The 25,032-nt window shown below is 31.5% G+C and overlaps 1 protein-coding gene across 1 annotated transcript in view; it reads left to right on the top strand.

The window, feature by feature from the left end:
* Phb1 (prohibitin 1) overlaps positions 1-19,255 on the top strand; it is a 38,946-nt gene extending 19,691 nt beyond the window's left edge. The window contains exons 4-7 of the mRNA XM_035362519.2: positions 10,937-11,079; positions 17,354-17,470; positions 17,567-17,662; positions 18,925-19,255. Coding sequence (XP_035218410.1) covers positions 10,937-11,079; positions 17,354-17,470; positions 17,567-17,662; positions 18,925-19,137 — 569 coding nt within the window. The 3' untranslated portion in view covers positions 19,138-19,255. The remainder of the gene's footprint in view (positions 1-10,936; positions 11,080-17,353; positions 17,471-17,566; positions 17,663-18,924) is intronic.
* The last annotated feature ends 5,777 nt before the right edge of the window (positions 19,256-25,032 follow it).

Below are 25,032 nucleotides of genomic sequence, written 5' to 3'. Positions count from 1 at the left end.
ATTAAACTAGTATTTCAATGGCATATTAAGAAATATAGAACTATCTAAACTTTACGCAATCTGAAATCAGCGTGTACGCTAGATTTAGTGCGCTTTTAAATGGGCGCAATTGCTAGATTCGCCGCTTTTGCGCATACATTTTCGCTGCAATTTTTTTATGGTCCTCAAAACGAAATAGTACCAAAAGAATTAATATTTATAAATGTCCTTATGTGTAAATTCATATGCTAAACCGAGACATAGCTGATTGGTGTTTGGTTTTGTAAATATAAAAAATTATCAGTAATGTTATATTGGTATGGTTGGTAAGTTGTAATTCAGGAGCCACCAATACTACAATACAGTGGGTGAGTTTCCCCGTGGATGTGGAGAAGTTGATGCATGATGCTATAAATAAATTTGCAGGTGAGTATGAATTAAAAGATTTGACTGGTTAGAATTTGGAAAGTGGCTCAAAAAATGTATGACTGAGTAAATTTTGTGTTGTTCTTTCTTCAAAAAATACCAGGTAAATCTAGACAAAAGTGTAAAATTATTCTGAGCAATTAATTGGAAGTTAAGAAAGTTCTTTAGTAGTAGTTGTAGTTCTTTAATTGTAGCTGTAGTACATAGTTGAGTTGTTGACAAAGACATGGAGCAAGCTGTAGATTTCTTAATTTCTTATTTTACTTTCAATTGTTTCAGTCCAGATTTATTATCACGTCTTCAATTATTTATACTAGAACATTGAAAATGTGATTATAAATTTTTCAAAACAAATTTCTTATAATGAAACAAGGCTGCATTTTCTGTGTATTGAATAAGTGTATTCAGTCCTCTTACCTGACAAATTGTTAATAGCTGTCACCTGTTAAAATTTGGAAAAAAAATATTAAGTATTATAATTTCATGGTAAGCATAACGGTCAGTTGAATTTTTTTTAAATGAAATTTTCAGTTAATGTTCGCTAAGCAGCGCTCTTTGACATGAAAAATATCTACTAACCTTAGAAGAAACATGCATCAGAATACACACACTGATCTCAAACATTCCTGTAATTCCTAAAAGCATTGGAATAATGTTCTTTTAAAATATCTCTTGTAGATTTTCAGCATCATTATCATGCATAGCCTGATTTAAAAAAAAAAATATTGAACCTATAATATTGATAAAAGGTCAATGATTTGTGAAGTGATATTGGGTAATTAGGCAAAAAGGCCCTACATCATCAAAAAATAATAAATTATAGCAAACAGGTGAAATTTTAGAAGCTAAGTAAAATGCCAAAGACATATCTGATATATATACCACAGGGTGTGAGAAATTGTGTACTTATCAAAATTGGACACCAAAAATTTATTTTTAATTTTGAATCAAAATATTTAAGGGCTAGAACAATTATTTTACAGATGAGGAAGCTAAATGAACTGAAACACAGACATTTAAAAATAATTTTGAAATAGAGTTGAGCAAACTTATTAGGTCTGCAATATGTAGCACAAGAAAGAGCCAGCAGTTGGAATCTAGAGGTTGACAAGCAAGAGCAGTCAGAAATTGCAGGGTAAGAGATTCATCGAGTGAGATAATTGTGGCACGAGAGGGATCTGTGGTTGATCTTTACATTATGGTAACTTGGCGTTTTTTTGGCGAAAATTTGGCGACCAACTCTCCTACAGCAACCCTCTATTTTTTTTTTCCCGCCGCCATTTTGTCTTCACGAAGTAAAGACATGTTTCTTTTCTTTTTATCTACTGAACACTTCTTCCAACAATCTACTAGCCGAATTACACTTATGCTAGAAATTTTATCTAACAAAACTGCTTAATCATGACAAATATTCACTGCAAAATTGGGAAAAAGTGCACAATACCATACTCCTTACGCGTTTTTCAAAATAACACATACACATAAACCATATACACGCCGACTTATTTTTACTTAAAAAAACATCCCAGAATTGCACAAAAATGGCATTGCGCACACTCTTCACTATATCCATGTACACTGCTTTTTTCTCATAAATTAGAAAAATTTCACGAAAATACATGACAATTTTCTCAATCTTTAAACCCGGTAAAAAGAACATATATGAAATTACCTGATCGCGAAAAAGTATTTACCCTTTCCAAATATGAACATTTCCACATATAAAATAAATAAAATATCCAAAAACTTTTACCTCTAAATCATCAATTACATTATACACGTCACCAACGAATTCATACTGCAACCATTACAAATACTTAGTGTCAGATATTTAAATTATTTCCATGCACGTTTACTTCAACTAAAACGTATATTAAATTCCTACAAACATAAAATTCACAAAATAACTATCATTTAATTAAAATATAATTAAATTCAAAAACACTACTTAAAATATAAATGAGCACATACATTAAATTAATACATACATAAATACCCATTTCGAATTCACTTTAGTTACGGCCATGGGATCCAAAAATTCACGAACACTGTTTCACACAACACAGAATAAAGCCAAATACAAAATTTCCAGATTTTTTCCCGATTTCCCCCCTTTTCCGATTAAAGAACCGTAATTCGTCCATTAATATCACATGACATATCCCATGATCTCTCATTTCCCTCACACAAAATAATGCGTAATCGGAACTGAGTACTGCTCACATTATTACCAAAATCCCAGGTAGTAACCTTTATCGCCTCCAAAATGTCGCCAAACTACCAGTTACCATATTGTAAAGATCAACCGGATCTGTTTCTGCACATTTAACCATTTGTTCAAAATGTATCATTATGCCAAAAGATTGAAAGATACTAGCATATTATTTGCACTATAGAGTGCAAATAGTGTGCAATCATCTGAGTTATTCTACTGCTTTGGTATCATTTTGCACATTTATTTTTCGGAGTGTATAGTCATGCTTTCTGAACTACTTTGCTATCATTTTGCCCATTTATTTTTCGGAGAGTATAGTCATGCTTTCTGACAAACAAAATATTAAATGTTCAATCCATGAGACATGACTTTTCTGCAAACCTTTTGAACACAGGATATATGTAATGTGTAATCTTTTATAAAAAATCTTTTTAATAAGAATATATAGGCATTTTATCTCAATGAAAGAATAAGACACTAGAATTTATTTAATTTTCACAATTTCAGGCTAATTATTTTGTGGATTATAGGTTTGGGTCTTTTCGAGTGTTGTTTGTATTTTCCCATTTCTAATTTTTACTCTGTATCTAAATTATTGCTCAGAAATAGCTAAAAAAAATGTGTATATGTACAATTCTTCGATGCTTTTAAATATATCTAAACTCGTAATGATTATTTTTAAAGTATGTCATTTCTGTTGTTGCTTGTTTTAATACTTCAGGTTTCTCTTTAATTATTTTTTTCTAATGACTAAATATTTTCATGGCATGTTACAAAATTTTGTTTTTCTCAAAAGTTTAGGTATTGTTGCCCTCATGCTAAATAATGTCGTGTGCGTATGGGTTCGTTATGAAATGAATGCACAAGTCCGATGAAAAATGAACAAAATTTATTATTATCACAACAAAAATTCTTAAATTTCCTCAGATATTCGTGCAGTATTACAATATCTCACAGTAGTTATCTTTTAACTACTCAAACGTTCAAGAGAACTTAATTCAAAACAGCTAAAGAAAGCTAATCTGCGAATTTGCTACAGTCAACAAGAGCAGTTTTCTAAACAAACTTAAAATAACAACTAACTAAAAATAACAACGAACTTGTAAGGTCTTTCATTTTTTATAAGATTTTAAATCGTGCGCGAGAATTTTCTGGAACTTTCTCAAAATCAAAAAGAGATAGTGATTTAATGTTAAATGCACGTACTCTTGTATTTTTAATTTTCCGGCTTAGCTTTCCTTTAATATTCATCACGGACTACACTGCACGGGGAATAAAACAATTTAATTTATAATTCAACTAACATTAGATATTTAAATACCAAATCCGTAACAATAACTATTGAAAGCAATTTTTGCTTCCTCTGTTTCAGATTTGGTATCTGAATTTTCATCAGTTGAGTTTTATACCCTTCAAATAATATCATAATACGTCAATTATTATAACGGGTGGCCATAATTAAACTGACAGTGCTCACAGTGTTCTGTAGCGCGATCTATTTGCGAGAATGATGCCAAATTTTGTAGGAAGATTAAACAAGACGGGAACGAAGGATTCCACGGGAAAAAAAAGTTAGTTCCAAAAGTCACCCCTAGGGGAATATTTGGCGCTGTGTAATAGAAAAAAAAAGTGTTAACAAATGGAAATCACTACGGAAATTACCTTTTATTTTGCATTCAAATGAGGTTCAATGTGGCTGCCGTTGTTGTGGACCACATATTGCATTCTGTGCACAGTATGCACAACAGCAGAAAGTAACATGTCTGCAGGAATCTCCCGTACAGTCCGTGTTATGTTATCCTTCAACGTAGCCAGGTCCTGGACCACTCCTTGATAGACCTTGGACTTAAGGTAACCCCATAGCCAGAAGTCGCATGGGGTAAGATCAGGCGACCGAGGTGGCCATGAAGTTGGAAAGTAGCGGCTAATGACTTTTTCTGTTGTGAATTTCTGCCATAGCATCTGTTGCACTTGTACAGCAACGTATGGAGGGGCTCCATCTTGCATGAAAATGATTTCCCCCAGGCATTGTCTTTGCTGAAGTGCCGGAATGACAAAGCTGTTCAACATGTGGCGATATTTCTCTCCGGTAACAGAACAGGTTTCCGGTCCTGACGAGGTAATGTTCTCATAGAAGAATGGATCTACGGTAAATTCCGCTGTGAACCCACACCAAACAGTTATCTTTGGTGAATGTAAGGGAATTGCTGTGACTGCATGTGGTGATTTGTCATCCCAAGTTCGGCAGTTCTGGGTATTAACAGTTCCATTCAGGTAAAAGTAAGCCTCGTCTTCCCATAAGATCATCCATCATGTCCAAGCATCATCCACCTCCATTCTGGCAAGAAAGGTGAGAGCAAAAGTCATTCGCTTATCATGGTCGGGGTACAGTAACTCCAGTACATGGCTGATCTTGTACGGATAGAAGTTGATAATCTTTCGTAACATTTTCCATATCGTACTGTAAGGCATATTCATATTCCATAAGGCATATCCATAATAAAAAGTAATTTTATTTCGTATTAATTTGCATTTATTAACACTATTTTCTATTACACAGCACCAAATATTCCCCTAGCGGTGACTTTTGAAACTAATTTTTTTTTCGCGGAATCCTTCGTCCCCCGTCTTGTTTAATCGTCATTCTCACAAATAGATCGCGCTACAGAACACTGTGAGCACCGTCAGTTTAATTATGGCCACCCGGTATATAGGAGCCTAACCTTCAGATGTCATCCAGTCTAAAATATTTTCATCTCTTAAAATTTCAGGCAAATTTGAAGTTTCATTTTTGGCAAACAAAAGCAATTTATTGCTTTTGCGGAAGTTAATATAAAAACTTGAGAAGTTTCCAATATCACTTTCAGATTTTGGTAAAGAATTGTCAGTTTACAAGCTATATATATATATATATATATATATATTTCATGAAATTCATGAATAAAACATTTCAGTTTTAATTAGCATGAAACAAAGTGAGGGAAAGTCTATTTTTTCACCTTCAAGCTCAAAATAAAAGTAGTGCAAGAACATGGATAAAACAGGGGTGTTTGTGCTCCGGGGAAACCCCGGAATTCCGGGGATTTTGAACTTCGATACCCGGAAATTCCGGGGAACGTCATTCAAAAGGAAGTAGGAATAATAATGAATTACTTATTTTGATCTGGGTAATTTTGTTTGCTTTGAAAGCAGAAAACGCAAGGTCAGTGTGTGTGGTGAAAACTTTTCCTTTCTTTCTCCAAAGGCAGTGATAATGTGTGAAAAGGGGAAAAAACTTCTTTTTTGTTCTTTCCTTATTGCGAGTTATGACTCATTCCCCTGGTTCTCGGACATTCTCTTCTGGATTCTTTTCGGCAAGTAGGTGCGGCAGAAAAAAAAGGGAGAGACTTCGTTCGACCAGATGTGCGATCACGTGACTCTGGGTTCAAAGGTTTTATCTCTCCTGGCGTGGCGCCAATAAGTAGAGAAGGGGGATTTTTCGCCATATTAGCTATTTGTCATTGATCGCTTCTCAACTTTTTTTTCTCCGCTGTGTAAAATTTTCGTTTCATTTATTGATGCACGTGTAAATTTTTCGTTTCGTTTATTGAAATATTTTTTTATTTATGTACGCAAGAGAATTTCACTGTGAAATTTCTCGATATAAATAGTGATATTATACAATTAGAAGAAGGTGTCCGGAATGCATTTAGGTGGAATTGGATTGAACGGAGAGATGGTAATGGGGATACCATTGGCACATGGTGCAAGAAAATAAATGTTGCTGGACAAGCATATTGTGTTTTTTGTAACTCACTGCTGAAGTATTGTGGGAAAGGATTCAAGGCTTTCACAAATCATTCTAAAACTGTGATGCACATAAAATGTTCAAAGTGCATTAGACATTCAATGACTTTAAGTAATTATGCTAATTCAAAAAATACTGATGACTTACCTGAGATACTGACTGATGCTCGGCCATTGGATATAGTGACAAGAAAAGCACGCCAAGAGGTATTAATAACTTCGTTTATCGCCAAGAATTCTCTTTCTTTCAATGTAGCTCCCAATTTAATTGAACTCTGCAAACAGTTGAGCCGCGATCAGACGGCACTAAACTCGTTGGAAATGTCCAGGACTACGGCAGGACTACTACTACAAGAGGTATTAATAACTTCGTTTATCGCCAAGAATTCTCTTTCTTTCAATGTAGCTCCCAATTTAATTGAACTCTGCAAACAGTTGAGCCGCGATCAGACGGCACTAAACTCGTTGGAAATGTCCAGGACTACGGCATGTTATAAGATGAAATATGGGCTCGCAAAAGCTATTAAGGAAAATATCATTAAAACTTTAAATAAGACTCCATTTTCTCTAAATTTGGATGAAAGTACTAGCAATGCTCAAGAAAGTGTACTGGAAATATTGGTGCAGTTTTATGACAACAATCAAAATGAAGTTGTAGTTCATCATTTTGCATCTCTAAAGATGGAATCTTGCAATTCAGAATCTGTTTTTAAAGCAGTTGTTAATACAATTGAAGATAATAATATTCCATGGGCAAACTTAATTAGTGTATTAATGGATTCATGTAACACCATGCGTGGAAAAAAAAAAGGTGTTGAAACCAGACTACGATCAAACAAAGCACCCCACTTATTAGATATTGATGGTGACACATGTCACACAGCTAATAACTGTGCAAAAAAATTTGCTTCATGTTTTGATAGATACTTAGAAGATTTGTTTGATGACATCTATTTTGATATGAAAAGCTGCAGTAAAAGAGAAAATTTTTTCAAAATCTGTGAATCCCTTGCCATTAAAAAACTTAAGCCCTTAAAGAGACCAGACCATAGGTGGGTGTACATTTTATGTGTTTTAGAAAGAATCAAAGATCTGTGGGATGCTCTTATTGCATTTTATTTTCACTACTTGGATAAAACTGATAAAGGGGATTATTTTTCTTATGTTGAAACTGTATACAATAAAAGAAATATTTCTGCAGCTCAGAAAAAATTTGTTGAAGGGGTGTATTCTTGCTTGCATTCCCAACAACTCACAAAAGATGCTTTAGCTCGGAAAAAAACAATACTAAATGGGTTATTTGTTATGCAAAACAAAACTTTATTGCATATGGCATTATATTCAGCAGTATTACCAGAGTTCAACACATATATTAAATTATTTGAAACAAAAAAAAAAAAAAAAAAAAAAAAAAAAAAAAAAAACCAATGCTTCATTTAATACATTCCAGTATTTATAAATTGATGGCAAAATTTTTCTCTTTTTTTTATGAAGCCAGAGAATATAGAGTGCACATCTTATAATGATTTATTAAAGGTTGATGTCACAAATCCAGAATTCCATCTACCTAGCAAAGTAATATTTACTGGTGCAGAAGCTTCCACTCTCCTGAAGAAATTATCAAAAAATCATCCAATAGCAAAAGAATTCCAAATTTCTCTGATGAAAGCTTATACTAATACAGCACAGCATATGAAACAGAAATTACTCCTTAAAAATTCATATCTAATTAGTTTTACAGCATTAGATCCAGAGCTAAGAGGTAAAACCAGTATAATATTAGCTTTTGAAAAATTATCATCTTTTATGTCCCATATTTTTAGTGATAATGAAAAGTCAAAAGTAGAAGCTGAAATAAGGTTATACCAGAGTGCTATTGATATCACCAAAGAAATGCTCTACACATCTGATGAAAGTGGAAATCAAGTGAAGTGTACAATTGATAAATATTGGTCTAAAGTTTTTAATTTAAAAGATGATTTCACAAATGATTATAAGTATCCTACATTGGATAAATTGGTCAAAGCCTGCCTTAGCTGCTTCCATGTCCCATAGGTGGAAAGTGCATTCAACTTAATGGATACACTTGTCACTGACTATAGAACCTCTCTTAAGATTGATTCCTTAGATGCAGTGCAGACTATTAAATATGATTTAATGGCTTCTAAAGAAACCTCATGTGAAAAATATGGCTCAAAAAATCCAATGACTGATCCAATTCACAAAGATCTCTTACTGAATATGAACAGAAGTTGGAAAACATATCAAGAGGACTTAAAAACATGTATTTCAGATGAGTCACCTATAAAAGTCTCTGAAAAACCTTCTACATTAGCAGAAAAGCAAACTGCTTCTACCTCTGCATGTGCAGTTCTCGAGAAATTTCTTCAACTGTAAATGAGGAAAATAAAAGTCAACCTTTCTGCAATTATGAAGGTCACCACAAAAGAAAGACAAGCCCACAAACATCAGAAAATAAAAAAAAGCAGCAGAAATTGGATAATTTTTTTTAAAGAATTAATTCAGGTAATTTAAAATATTTACATAAAATGTAGTAGTTTATATGTTTGAAAATTTATGGTTATTAATTTTTCAAAAAAAAAGTAATTCATTGAACCTTTATAATTAGGTCATTCAATACTTCATAATTGTAATTTTTCATTTCTCTCCCCCCCCCCTTTCTCGAAGCTCCAAAATGTCTGTAAGTAAGTCCGTAAAAGTTTCAGGGGATTTTTGGGGGTCTCACAAACACCCCTGATAAAAGGTAGTAAAGAGAAAGGGCCTTTATTATTAAAGAATGAAAAAACTGTTTTATAAAAACATTTAATATAAAGAAAATAAAGTTAGGTGTTTGCTAGGAATTTTTTTTAATAATTTTTATGCTTATAAATTAAATCAAAAATATATAATACACTGACTGTCTTCAAATGTTTTCTGTGAAAGGAATCCCTATGCTATTTCTGTCATTGTGCACATATGTGCTGTAAGCCATTATAAATTCTGGAATTAAATTTTTGGGTTTATTTAAGAAGTTTTCTATCTTTTAACATCCTTTTCTTTTTCATTTTGTATTTCAGAAAAATCTCAACAAATGCCATTCTTGGAATTTGTTTCTGTTTCCTTTAGGAGGGCTGTAAATAAATCAGTTATGACAAGGCTTAGCAATTCATTTAAAGTTTGAACTAAGGAACTGAAAAGTAGGGAATAAATAAATTTATGTATATTTACCATATAAATTCAAAATTCATTTTAAAAGGCAGTAAAATATATACCAAGTAAAGATTTATCTAAATTGAAAAACTTGTACAAATTCACGATCTGATCTTAAAAAATTCTCTTTCATATACACATGAGAAAGTCAATAAATTTGTCGCCCTACTGAATTTTCGTTTTATTTTTTTACATTCAAAACTATTCATGGAGTAAGATTTGTACATTACCAGAATTCTGCTATATATCTGTTATTGTGTATGTGTCAGAATTCTTTGAAACTGTATAATCAGTTCTCATAAAAGATTATTGTAATTATGTGTAGTTGCAGATTTGGTTTACATTGCTGTGTTATTCTTCATAAGTTGTACATAAGAATTTGATTAATCTTGGGTTTTTTTTTTTTTTTTTTTATAGTGGCTGTTAGCGATAGTTGTGTTTGTGATACTTTTTACAGATGAAAATTCATTATTTTATTAAGAGTGCTTTATACTTTGTGGTGAGAGATGCTGGATATGTGTCCCTTTTTCGTATAAAAAAATTTATAAAATGTTTTAGATTTGCTAATAAAAAATGTTATTAGCTTTTGAGTTTGAAATGTGTTAGTTTGTTGCTATGCTAGGTTAGATCTCAATAAGGTAATTTTTAAATAATTTTGTGATGCGAAAGTGTGTTGTTGATAAGAAGAATTGTGAGATTAATTAGTAGTGGGTATTTCAGGTACAGCAGTCAAATGCAATTTTGTGCAGTATTGGATCATTCACTAAATAAATTTTTTTTAAAAATATTGTGTACCGTGTACTGCTGATGGATTTTCAGTAGGTCTACTGAATTTTTTTAATTGTATAAGTAAATTTTAAATTGATGACCTTTGAAAAAACTTAGCTTTAAAATCAAGTTTTATTGAAATTTTGTTTTGCTAACAACTATTTTCTGAAAGCAAATGTTTCTACTTAATTAAAATTAAATCTTAAAAATTTCATCATTTATTTTAAAAAATTTAATTTTTAACAAAAATTTATATTGAAAAAATTAAATTATTAATTCTAATAATTTTCTTACATAAAGGCATAGCTTTTTAAAATTTGCTATAAGTTGTTAATTTTATTTTTTTATTGTACATATTCATTTTTAGTAAATTTTCTTTACAATGCAGAAAATATTGTTTTATACTCAGCTATCTGCATGTATTAAACAATGAAAATAATTTAATCACTAATCTTCCATTGTTAAAATGAAATGTGCATGAAACAGGTTTTTGTTTTATAATTATGTATGTATTATTTTCATGTTCATATCAACTAATTTTCATTAATTTAGATCTGCAAAATGTGAACATAACTCTGAGAATACTGTTTCGACCTGTTGCTTCTCAACTTCCAAAAATCTATATGACTCTGGGAAGTGATTATGATGAAAGGGTGTTACCATCTATTACTAATGAAGTTTTAAAAGCTGTAGTTGTAAGTTGCTTTTTTGCTGTTTTCTCTTCACACACACTCATGGATTTGTATTCTAGTTATGTAGTTGCTATTACATGGCTGCCAACTCTCCTGGTTTTTAATTTTTAGTCTACTATTGAAAGTGTTTTTAAGCAATAAAATTTGCACATTTTAAGTTTCATTATTGAATTAATGAAGCTTAAATTATGCAAATTTTAGTCTCCCATATCTTCAGTATAATTATTCTTATTCAATTTTATGTGGTCTGAATTGTCTTAATCTATGCATACATTTATAGAACTTTATATGAAAACTGAACCCAATGTTTAATCAATATATCGAATAATTAGGTCCATTTTAAAAGAGGAAACATGCAAAATATGCATTTTTTCACTGGGATTCGAACTCTGTACCATCTGATTGCTAGCCAGATGTGCTTGTAATTACACTGCAAAGGTGCGCTTTCGATATAGTTTCCAAATCCTAGTTGTGACAAATTATCTGCTACATTTTAGTTTGCACCATTATAGAACAGTTTTCTTATTTTTTACGTAAAAAGTGTGCAATGCCTTCGCCAGTATATGAATGCAGAACTTCCTAATTACAGAGTTTGCGTTACCATATAGCTATTTTTTAAAATTTTTTACATAAAAAGTGTATGTACATTAATTATTAATTTTATTTTTACTGTGCTTAAAGCTGTTTTGATAAGCTTTCCTTCCTTACTCAATTTTCTGAGTATAAAATTATAGAGCTGCGAAATGAAATTTGCCAGTGAACTTAACCCTTAACTTCCCAATTTTTTAAATTTCTATGAAAAAATTATATCAGCTACTTCTTAAGTAATAATAAAAGGGGAAAATATTTTTTAAAAAAATTAAGCAGTTTAAAATTGAATTTCAGTCATTTTTTTGTTTGTTGCAGAAGTGCAACATTGTGCAGTAGTGCTGTAAAATTACAAAACTTTTTCTTATATGAGGATTTTATTATTCATTGTTATAAATTGCTTTAGCCTTACATACAAGGAAAATTTTTAAAGCAGTTATTGACTTTGTTGTAAAACGTCCCCTACTTTACACTATTCACACTCAGTTTGAGTGTAGCTCTTGCAGTTTGGAAACTTGCACCGTATTCTTTTCTGATCGTATTGGCCAATGATTTAAAACATCTCTAAGAATGTCCTTACATGGAATGGATTGGGCAGTCCCTTTGCATCTTTTAGTCTGAGACATTTGTTCTATTGAAGTGTTACTAGGTCTTCCTCTTTTAGCATTTCGATCATACCCCCATTTTGCATAAGCATGATGCAACTTCAGATTTGAATTTTTGTAAATTCATTAGATTTTTTTTTATTTTCAGATTTTTTATCAGTTTCCACATTTTTGTATAGTAACCATGCATTTACGATAACTAGATCTAACAAGTGAAAGAAAATTTCTCATATACCATTTCTTGCTTCTCATTAATATTTTGTGTCGAGCTATTATACTATCGAGTAAAGTCAACACTTCCCATATGTTTGTTATATTCTTCAATGGCATGAGGCCTAATAATTTCTACACGATCTTTAGTTTTCTTGTTATGTCTCAATACTTTTCCAAGTGGCTTTTCACCAACAAATGTTGAGGCAATTATTACAGTTTTATTGTCTTTCCATGCTGTCACAGAGATTTCTACATCATTATAATTCTCAACAAATTTCATTGAATGTCCTCGTTCCATTTTATTGAAAACGTTTTCAGTAGGAATTTTGGAATTAAGAATTCAGTTCCTAAAGAATATATCCCTTCTTTAGATAAATATGCTAAAAGTGGAATAGAAGTATAATAATTATCAAAGTAGAGTGTGTAATTTTTATTATGACATATAATTCTTGCTAATTGTATTACGACATTTGCACTAGCACCTAAATCTGGTTCACCCTTCAGCCTATGCTTTTCATTATTTTCTTGGCCTGAATATAACTCTAATTTCTAGGCATATCGTTTGCTGTCTTCATAAATGTTACTTATGATCTCTTCCGTCCATAAATATTTAAAAAATTGGTACGTAATGTCCAAATCTGTAATTTCTCTTGGGAGAGTGTCATCTTCATGGAATTTTATTACTTCTTCAATCAATGAAATGTTTTGATTTTTCCATAAAATATTCTTTGACAATGTTTTATTATTCTTAACAGTTGAATTTAAAAAAGGTTCTCTGACTGAAATATACCAGCGGCCGAGCGGTAAAGTCGCTGAACACTGGTAGTTCGGTTCGAGGTTCGAATCCCGCAAACGGAGCTGGCTGCATGGTCGTTTTCATGGTTTTCCCCATGTATAACTTGTATACAAGCCAGTTTCCCTTAGAAAGTCCTCCATGAAGGCATCCCTTCCTGTAGGCAGATAGCTCTCGAGGCTTTGCCATAATCACACACGCACACACTGACTGAAATATTTCTATCAAATTTATTGTTATTATCATCAGATTTTTTTTAATATTCTGAAATGTACTTTGTGAAACACTATTTTCACAGTCGCTATCCGAATAATCATTAGATCACACACAATCAGGTAAAAAATGAACATCATCAGCAGAATATTAAAGACCATCCTCACTTAAATCACTTAATTTGTCCAAATTATTCATATATCTAGCAATTTCATCTTGGGTTAGTATACGCTTTTGGCCATGTCAAAATGGTAACCAAAGACCAATGTTGCAGACCAGCAACATATAATTAAAATCAAATTTCTTTCAAACTTTTTCCTTTAGAAAATCAAAATTACTTTTAAATGAACATAAAAATGTTTAAATTTTTTACCTGGTAATTTTTTTCGTCAATAAACAAGAGGAAGCATAAAATATAATGGAGTCTTTTTATAGCAAAAACACAGTTCTTGAGGCATCGGAGATTTTTATAATTGTTGTGATTTCTGGAAAAAATGTGCTGCTATCTAGTGACAAAATTAGCATGTATTTCGTTGCAGTAATCTTTTTTTCTTAAGCAATTTGTAGGTAATTAAAAAAAATATTCTGTTAAATTAAAATAAATCATATGTTGCAGAAATGCAACAGTGGGGAGTTAAGAGTTAAAAGTTAAAATATATAATTAATATATTTTACATTAGAATCATAATATAAGTATTGAATAAAAATGAATCTTACAATATAAAGCAAATTTAAATCAGTTCTGGGTTCATTTAAAATGTGGGCAGTGCAGCACGGCCCAAAACTTCTGATTTTTTAGTGGCTGAACTTCCAGTTTTCATATTTGAAGATTGGCAGCTATGCTATTATTAGTTGAGGTTAAACTGTTTCAAGATTTCTCTTGTTTTAGATATAAGGTGTATGTTTTCTGAAGCAAGTTGCATAGTTTCATTTTAACTCTTTTTAGTCCAAAGGGGCTTTGTCCCTAAAGAACTGTTATTTTCGTTTGGCAATTTTGCGTTGAATCACTATAAATGTCCGTTTCACTTTTCAAACTGTTGCCACTAAATGTTAGAGTCCTGCATTATATTTGAAGAAATTAAATAATGAAAAATCTGCATAAACGTATGTATATTTCTGGCATTGTGATAAAACAACGGTACATAGAGACATCGAATTTTTAATGACATAATCCTGCTGCAAATCTGGGCCTGTGGAAAACCAATTATAAAAGTTGATAAATTTTTACTATTCTAACATATCCATGTATATCAATAAGGAATAATCCTAATCTGAAGGTAAAACTTACAAAGTTCTCGAGATTTGTAAGGCACTGTGTCAATTTAAAATTTAAATTTTGTCCTAAAATCAGACTAAGGGAAAAAACAGTTTAATCCCCTAGTAACTGAATTATTAAGGTAATCGTGATTCCTGTCCTTGAGGGTATCTGCATCATTAAACTTCTTCTAGTGTGAAACCGGTATAGATATATAGTGAAGTTATCCAAATCATTTGTAATTTCATTTTTAAAATTAACATTATAACCACCAATAAAAAATTAATGAATGAAACAATTCGTTTTTGAAACTCTTTTTGTACTTTCGATACTCCATTATTAAATCTCTTTCTTTCGCGTAATAAAATTGTTATTAATAATATTTTCAGCTCAAACTTCAATAATATTTTACCATGCCCATTTCATGTGGCTTCTGTCACATCTTTGTTAAATATAATAAATATCAGAACGTATCGTGACATGTTCAGAGAACATTTAAAAATATTATGTTTTCATATATTTTGCAGATGAAGTGAGCTAAATAATCAGGTTGATCGACTTTTGTAACAAACAGAAAATTTAGTAGGGAAAATAACTAAGCAGTTTAGAATTCGAAACTGGTGTTTTTTTTTTTAGTTCAAAGGAGCTTTGTCCCTGAAAGACTATTGTTTTCGTTTCGCATTGAATCACTATAAATGTCCGTTTCACTTTTCAAATTGTTGCCTCCAAATGTTAAGAGTTCTGCATTATATTTGAAGAAATTAAATAATGAAAAATCTGCATGAATGTATGTATATTTCTCGCATTGTGATAAAACAATGGTACATATTGCCATCGAATTTTGAATGACGTAACCCTCCTACGAATATGGGCATGTGGAAGACCAAATTTGGAATTTGTTTTATTATCGATTTCATATTTTGTAAAACTTTAACAAATTCTTGATTAACAAACTCAAGGATTTCAAAGCGAGCAATGGCAACACTCTACAGGGGAAAAAACCTTTTTTATTCTCCAGCGCGGAACTGTGCATCGGAAATTCTAAAGATATCCTCATTTTAAAATTATTTTGTGACAGTACTACTGAACTCAATTTTATGGTTACATTACTAAACATAATTTAAAATCTGAAACCTTTCAAATTTTTTTAAAAATTTAGTCTCGTTTCTTTTTTGCAGTATATAGTACCTAGTATTCATTGTAGTTATAGAATTCAAGTGTGCATAAGCATGGAATATTAGTTAACAAAGATAAGGCTTTTACTTTAACCCCCAAGCATCTTTTTTTATTTAAAATCTCATCATGCAAAAGCATGATTGTAAATCAAGGTTAATTTCAAAATTCAACCTTTATTTGATATAAATTTGCATGTTATCAAAATGAAAAAATAAGGGAAAACTGTGCTGTCTCAGAATTTATAAAAATTGCCATTTCATGTGTTTAACTATATTTTTATTTAAGAATAGTTGTTTCATAAATCATACTTACTAAAAATTATAACTTAATGCATTCTGTATTGATTTTAACTAGCGCTGTTTATAACTTAATATAATTTCAATTCATTAATTTTTGTGATTTGAATCTGTTTTGTTAATTTTATGTGGTCATTAAACAGATTTTTCAATAACTATTTAAACCTTTTAAGCCATATTAGTACTATATATTATTCAGTTTAAGCTATTTATACATATACAGTCAAAAGTCGTTAATCCGGACTTGTCAGGACTTCGGCGATTCCGGATTATAGATCATCAGTTTAAATCTCATAAAATGGCATGCAGAAATTCTAAAATTAAAAATATGAAACCGTAATTTATGAAATAAAGAACAATTATGATCTAATAGGTATCAAAATTTACAAAAAAAAAAAAAAAAGCTTAATATTTATTTGTTTATTTTATTAAACATTTCTTTCAATGTAAGTTGTTTAAGTTGCTTCGTCATTTTATGTGATAATACTTTCTCTTTAATTCTATAAAAAGACATAATTTCTTGTTCAGTTACAAAATTCCGCTGTTCAAGTCCCGTTAATTGCTGTACCAAGAATACCGACTAACTTGTAAATCGAATTTTTTTCGTTTTCACTAACCTCTCTGTCACATTCTTCATGTCTTTATCCATTTTTTGCAGCAATTCCACTTTTTGTTTGTTGGACATCGAAATATACTTTCATTTTGTAGATCCTTTGGAAGTTCCAGCATCGGAAAATCTATTTGACATAATCGAAAGTTCAAGTTTACTTTTATAAAATTGCTCTTACAGTCTGCAAAAAATAATAAGCAGGATCCAATTCGAAGATTAAAGAACAACGCAATCATTAACATTAACTGAAATAGATAATTAGATAATTTTAGCTTACACCGTCCGTTATACATTAAACGCGCGGGCGAAAACGTATTCTGCACTTGCGCACACGCATATGTGCAGTAGTCAAGGTCTTACGCGCATGCGTAAAATGCCTGTGCGCATGTGCCAACGCAGCGTATGCGCAGAAAGTTTTTAGCTTTGAGGTCCGGCTTATGGGTGTCCGAATTAATGACTTTTGACTGTATTTAAGATTCTTAGATATATAAAGTTTTTTATGCATTTTTAAAATTTTTAAATTTCTAGGCACAATTTGATGCAAGTGAAATGATTACGCAGAGAGAGTTAGTTTCTCAAAAGGTTTCTGAAGAACTTACCGAAAGAGGTTCCCAGTTTGGTCTCATTCTTGATGACATTTCCATTGTAAGTGTTGGATTAAATCTGTAAGTTTTTTCATACCTTTCTGTGATGTCTGTATAAATACTGACTGCAGTACTGAATTCCTTAAACGTTTTGCAGACTCATTTGACATTTAGCAAAGAATTCACGATGGCTGTAGAAATGAAACAAGTAGCTCAGCAAGAGGCAGAAAGAGCTCGGTTTTTAGTAGAAAAAGTAAGTGGTTTGTGTTGTATATTTAGCATTTAACTTGTAGTTCACACTAGAATATTAAATATGCTTGATATAAGCTACTTTGGACTTAGATTAACTGAATAATCTTTAATTAGGATATATTTATTGGGAAGGATATGAAATATAGTCTGATTTTTAAGATTTAAATTTAAGAGTTCATAATAGATTTAGGATAACATAAGTTGTATAAAGCTGATATAGGCCAGTTTTTAACTATCCAACAACATTTCCAAGTTAAAATTTGAATAACATACATCTTTTCATTCAAAGATGAATTTTTTTAGTTATTAAAAACTTAGCATGTTTATAATAAGAATTACACATTCAAAACAAAAAGTACTGCTGTAAATTTTAGCGAAATTTAATTGTAAAAGTAATGTATATGAATTTTTCAGCAATGTCAGAATTCTTTTGTAAATATTCAAATATAGAAATAGTGTATGTATAAACATTGTAGCAGTTATCTATGCTACTGCAGAGTTTTATAACTTTGATTAAAGGAGCTGTATAATTTTATAACTGTTTGGTTTCATTTCTGATTTTGATGATAATATGTTTGTGAGAAATTTAAATAGCAATACCTAATATATGAAATTACAAACATCTGGTCTTTGCATAAAATTAGTAACACAACAACCTTGAGTTTGATATAGATCTCTTTCATGAGGAAATCTTGACTTAAATCTATGCCAAACTCAATGTTATTGTGTTACTAATTTTCTGTTTCACTTGGCGTCTTTCTCTTCTGCTTTCATCTGGTCTTGGATTTGATTTTGAAACAGAGATGCAATTTAGAGTAAAAGGAAAGCAGTAACATGTATAGGAATCTTTAACTAGTAGTTTTATAAATAAAATGTGAATTTATTGCAAGTGCTGAAATATTGGGTGGAAAATTTTCAGTCAGATACTTTTAATCTCTTTATGTTGATATTATTCAAGCAGTATAAAATTTCATGAATGTTAGACATGGTCAGATAACTTAAGATTATATTTGGGCTAAATTTAAATTTCTATTTGGCATCCATTTCATTAGGAAGGCTTTTCCTATTCTGTCATGAAGCTGCCTTTGTGTAATTTTGCATAAAATTTTACTGAGTAAATTAATTAAAATAAAAAATGAAGGGGGGCTCAGTCTTAAATCACATAAATGGTTTAAACAAATTATAAGAATTGGTATTTTTGTATAATGATAATTTTGCTTTTGAAAATTTTGATATACATTATATTTTAATGTATTTTTACAGGCTGAACAACACAAAAAAGCTACTGTCATAACAGCAGAAGGTGATACTCAAGCTGCTGCTCTCTTAGCAAAAGCATTTGGAGAATCTGGAGAGGCTTTAGTAGAGTTGCGTCGTTTAGAAGCTGCAGAAGACATTGCATACCAGATGTCCAAATCTAGAAATGTTGTATATTTACCATCAGGACAGGGAACATTGTTGCAGTTGCCTCAATAATGAACTTTAGGAACTTAAAGAAATAATTTTTTTGTTCTAGTTATGTAGTTAATCAAGCTATAAAATTTGGATACATTATGTCTCTTTGAAAACTTTAATAAATATTTCATATTACGTATTATTATTTTATTTATCAAATGTGTTTTTGTATGTTTTTACACAGCTTATATAGATATCTATTGGATTTAATATACAGTCAAAAGTCATTAATTCGGACATCCATAATCCGGAATGATCTATAATCCGGACCTCAAAGCTAAAAACTTTCTGCGCATGCGCCACGTTGACACATGCGCATAGGCGTTTTACGCGTGCACGTAAGACCTTTACGACTGCGCATGTGTGTGTGTGCAAGCGCAGAATATGTTTTTGCCTGCGCGTTTATTGTATAACGGACGGTATAAGCTAAAATTATCTAATTACCTATTTCAGTTAATGTTGATGATTGCGTTGTTCCTTAATCTTCAAATTGGATCCGGCTTATTATTTTTTGCAGACTGTAAGAGCAATTTTATAAAAGTAAACTTGAACTTTCGATTATGTCAAATAGAATTTCCGATGCTGGAGCTCCCAAAGATCTACAAAACGAAAGTATGTTTCGATGTCCATCAAACAAAAAGTGGAATTGCTGCAAAAAATGGATAAAGGCATATCCGCCTCAAAATTATGCAAGGAGTATAACATTGGAAAGTCAACTGTATATGGCATAAGCAAAAAGAAAAAGGAACTTTTTGATTTTTTTGTGGATTCCGACACCCCACTTGCAATGAATAACAGAAAAAGCGTTCATTATGCTAAAAGTGACAATCATGACAAAGTGATGATTGAATGAGTCAGACAGCGTCGCAGTGAGGGCGTGCCATTGACGGGTCCAATGGTAATGGCTCAAGCCAAAATATTTCATGAAGAAATGAACTTAAACGGAGAGTGCACATATTCGACAGGTTGGTTAACAAAATTTAAAAATTGCCATGGTATAAGACAATTAAAAATTTCTGGAGAAAAATCTTCACCTGATACTGAAGCTGCTGAACAATTTGCAGATGAATTCATTACTAGTGGACAATTATCTGCAGAACAAATTTACAATGCTGATGAAACTGTCTTTTCTGCCAATATGTACCGCGAAATACCTTGGCAACCTCTACAGAAAAGGCTCCAACTGGTGTCAAAGATTCCAAAGTGAGGCTAACAATTTTAGCGTGTGCAAATGCTGCAGGAACGCACAAGTGCACACTTTTCATAATCGGAAAACATGCACGACCTCAAGCGTTTAAAGGAGTAACGATTTTCCCTGTTATATATCGCGCAAATAAAAGAGCATGGATGACACAAGTTTTGATGAATGATTGGTTTGAAAATCATTTTATACCCGAGGCTCGGTGACATTTGAATTCGGTTGGTTTACCTGATGGCTCAAAAATAGTCCTGATTGTTGATAACTGTTCGCCGCATACTTCACTTAAAGTTTTAGTGAAAGATAATGTTGTTGGCTTTAGTTTTCCACATGCAAATTTTGATCGGAGGTCGATCGGCGGTAAGCTAACGTGGTTGCCGCCGATTGGCCGATGACGTCAAGATCAGCGGGTTGGCCGAGTATAATATATACGAGGGCCATCCAGGAAGTAGATTACGTTTCCGTCTGTGTCCGCTAGGGGCGGGGCTAGCGCGGCCATCTTGGGGTCAGAGCGTTGCGCAGCTCAGTCTGCATCTAGCCGTGCTAGTGAGAGGTTCGTGCTGTGCTCCGTTCAGATACTGTGACGGTTTGAAATGTCTGCGTTAATTGAAAATCCTGCGAGGTGCGCTCAGTAATAAGGTTTCTGACTGCAAAAAACTGTAAACCGATAGAAATCTATCGGCAGCTTCGTGAAGTGTATGGGGACAACATTATCCATGAAGGTGGAGTGCGTCAGTGGGTCATAAGATTTCAAAATGGCCGAACCAATGTTCACGACGAAAATCGAAGTGGGAGACCCAGCATAGTGACCGCCGAACTTCTCGAAAAAGTCGATGCTAAAGTCCGTGAAAATCGAAATTTCACAATAACGGAACTTTCTTTGAGTTTTCCACAAATTTCGCGAAGTTTGTTGCACGAAATCATCAGCGAAAAGCTTGGTTACCACAAGTTTTGTGCAAGATGGAAGGCAAGAAGAGGTAACGAAGTGGTTGAAGGCGCAGGCGGCCGAATTTTTCGACGAAGGAATTTCCAAGCTCGTACATCGCTACGATAAATGCCTTAATTTGTATGGTGACTATGTAGAAAAGTAGTATTTGAGTGTGGCTTTCATCTGTATATAATAAAATTTGTTTCCTATACTTTGTTTATTTTTTTATTCCAAAACGTAATCTACTTTCTGGATAGCCCTCGTATGTACGCCGGTATCGGCGAAGGTTCTTGTTCTTGTTCTCTTGTGTGATTATCAGTTAGCATTATGCTAGTTTGCCGGTATCGGCGAAGGTTCTTGTTCTCTTGTGTGATTATCAGTTAGCATTATGCTAGTTTGCTTTCAATCAAATGATTTTAAATGTAAAGGCTACAGTGTTAGCTCTTTTATTTTATTTACAGAATAAAGCATGAATTTTATTTAGCTTTATTTAAGGAAAGCAAAATATGCTTTCCCTTTATCACCACTGCCAACAAATGTATCCGTATTATTCTTCCCTCCAAATTGTACGTCTATCATTCAGCCTATGGATATGGGAATAGTGCACGCGCTGAAATATAAAGCAGCATTTTTAAAATCTATGTTAAGTTTTTTTTAACAGTGGCAATACTATTCAAGAATTTTTGAAATTTTTTAGCATAAAATCTGCCATGTGGAGCATCGCAAGATCGTGGGAGGATGTGTCTCTAAGTACGTTAAAAAATGCTTGGCATAATTTATGGCCATCTACCATATTTCATGGTGAGGAGGATGAAGATGATAGCAGCGAATTTGAAAGTTTTTGGACATCGCAAACTAAAGGTAAAATTTTTCAGTTATTGGATTTTGTAAAGAAATGTGGAGAAGCGGTAATAAATGAAGATGATATAAGAGAAGTTTTTCATTGTGACGACAATGCCCCAATCATCAATCAATTAACGGACAGAAAATATCGCTTCCGATAGTGAAGAAAGTGAACAGATGTTATTGAAAACGAAACAATTTCGATTGACAAATTAGTCGGTATTCTCGACACTGCAATTATAGGACTTGAACAGCGGAACTTTGTAACTGAACAAGAATTTATGTCTGTTTATAGAATTCAAGAGAAAGTATTATCACATAAAACAAAGCAACTTAAACAGGTGCTACTTTGGTAGACGGTTGCACAGATTTTGGCGAGTAATACAACTTATGGTAAACCCATTGCTGGATAAGTTATTTATGGTAACAGATACTTTGCTGTCATTTTATTAAAAAAATAATGCGTTTTATTATGCATAACTTCCGTATTTTAAATATTATTTATGGCTTCTAAATATTAAAAATCCATTTAATTTTACATTTTTATTTGAAATAAAATTTTTTTTGTTTATAATATTTTATGTTGTGGATGATGTAATCAATGATGTCACCTTACTTAAAAAGTAATTGGTTTTATTAATATCTATAAATTTAATCTAATGTTTTAAACATTATTTATGGCTGTTAAATATTAAAATAAAATTTGATTTTCCATTTGTTTTAAAAATGATTTTATTATGAATGATTATTTAAATAATTTTAATTCTATGCGTGATGTAATCAGCTCCCTGATTGGTTACTGATTGAATATTTGTGCATTACTGCGCCATTTTAAAATTTTATTATTCATCTCTTCGAATTCCTCAGATTTCAAATGGAATGGATATCTCCGTTTCGAAGACGAATGTTGTTATTGGTAATTACCAAGAATTATTGGTATTGGAATAAAAAAATTGCCCTTTGAGACTTTATTTTGGCCAACCTGTCTTTCCTAATCAAAGATTTATTTATAAATTGTTAATAGCGTTCAGAGGAAATTTTGGAGGAAACCTTGCTAATTGCTTCTTCAATGAAGTGCGAGATATTTGGATAACAGATGAAGATGGTTAAAAGATCCGATTCAATTATGATTTCGATTTTTTTTTTTGTGGTACTTATCAATAAACAAGAGGTTAAATTACTCAAAAAAATGTAAGTACATATTTTTTTTTTATTTTATAATTGTATACTTCAATTTTTGTTAAAAAAATTAATACACTATTTTCAAAAATTGCTGAGATAATTATTGTCACATATGTTTTAATGTTAATTATATTTTATATAACGTATTTTAAAGGATTTGAGTTTAATAATATTCTAATTCTTTTAAATGTTGGTAGGATGGTTTTTAATTCGATATTCAATTTCAGTAATATTTTAGGAAGCACTTCCGCAAAGAATCTGGTAAATGTAAACATCGCCAACTTTGGCAATAAAAGTTCAAGCCTGGTAACCCAGCGCATTTATCCTATTCGCTTGTTCGAAGTTTGCAACCATTCCTCTTGGGTTCATTTTGTTGAATTATCACTGTCGTTGTTCGCATTTGCAGATTTATATTATTCTTCTCTTATTTATTATTATTTTTTCTGAATTTTTTAACAACAAATAGATAGAAATATTTTCGTAGATAGATGCCGGTTCTCGGTTCGGGATGAAAATACGGCGGGAGGAGTGAATGCTAATTTGTAACACGGCTGTTCACGTTGTGTTCTTAATTATTAACAGCTCTAAGAACCAGTAATTTAAATAACTAAGTAATGCTTTTATTTTTATTATTGGTTATTGTCATCTAAAATTATGAGAGTTTATCACGTTTAACAGGTTAATTTCAGTACATTAATACTAATTTATATTTTTCAAATGAATTTTTATTTCCGTTATAAATGCTTATATATCATCTTATACTTAATATATTGTTTTCTGTGCTAACTTAAATTCAATACAATTTTCATATATCATGCTTAACAAGTTAATTTTACATCTACATGCTTATTATCTGTGAATTTTTACTACCATATGCTTAATATATTTTTTTGTCTGCTAACTTGAATTTACATGCACTAAAAATCACGTTTGCGGCTCGGCTCATCGCCGATGAACCGCGAGCTTGGCGAGTAAAAATGCAACGGCGCCAACGGGTTCTCTGCGGATGAAAACCCATATTTTAATCTAATTAAACGTTTGCACAATGTTTTTATAGCGGTGTTTTTATTCTCTTTTTTGCTATATGAAAGTAATAATAGCCTTACTTTAGTACTTTATACTCATAGTAAATGTATTTATTTACACTTGCCTGCCATCTTAAAAAATGACATTTTCAACAAAAAATTAATCCATTACTTTTAACGATATTTATTTATTATTATTTTATTTATTTATTTTTTATTTTTTTTTAAGTTTCGAATACTTTACTATGCGTAAAAACAGCGTTTTTCAACATGGCTGACGATTGTAAAAATCGCGCCAACGTAAATTGCCAAAAATCCGTGCCACCGTCTACCAAAGTAGCACCCTTAAACAACTTACATTGAAAGAAATGTTTAATAAAGTAAACAAATAAATATTAAGTTTTTTTTTTTTTTTTTTTTTTTTTTTTTTTTTTTTTTTGTAAATTTTGATACCTTTTAGATCATAATTGTTCTTTATTTCATAAATTACGGTTTCATATTTTTAATTTTATAATTTCTGCATGTTAAACTGATGATCTATAATTTGGAATCTCCAAAGTCCCGACGAGTCCGGATTAACGACTTTTGACTGTATATATATTTTTAGATCCATTAGATATCATTGCTAAATACATGCAGTAAATCTGTGGCATATTATTTTGTTTAAAAAAATGTCTTGGTCTAATACGTCTAAATACGTATGCTTTTAACTAAAAACATAAATAAGAAAATAATTGTGG

Source organism: Stegodyphus dumicola, chromosome 6, assembly GCF_044657685.1.
Source record: "Stegodyphus dumicola isolate Sdum_Otavi_A_Nest chromosome 6, ASM4465768v1".
Taxonomy (NCBI): Eukaryota; Metazoa; Arthropoda; class Arachnida; order Araneae; family Eresidae; genus Stegodyphus; species Stegodyphus dumicola.
The sequence above is the reverse complement of the archived record's forward strand: the minus strand, read 5'-3'. Positions and strand labels throughout refer to the sequence as shown.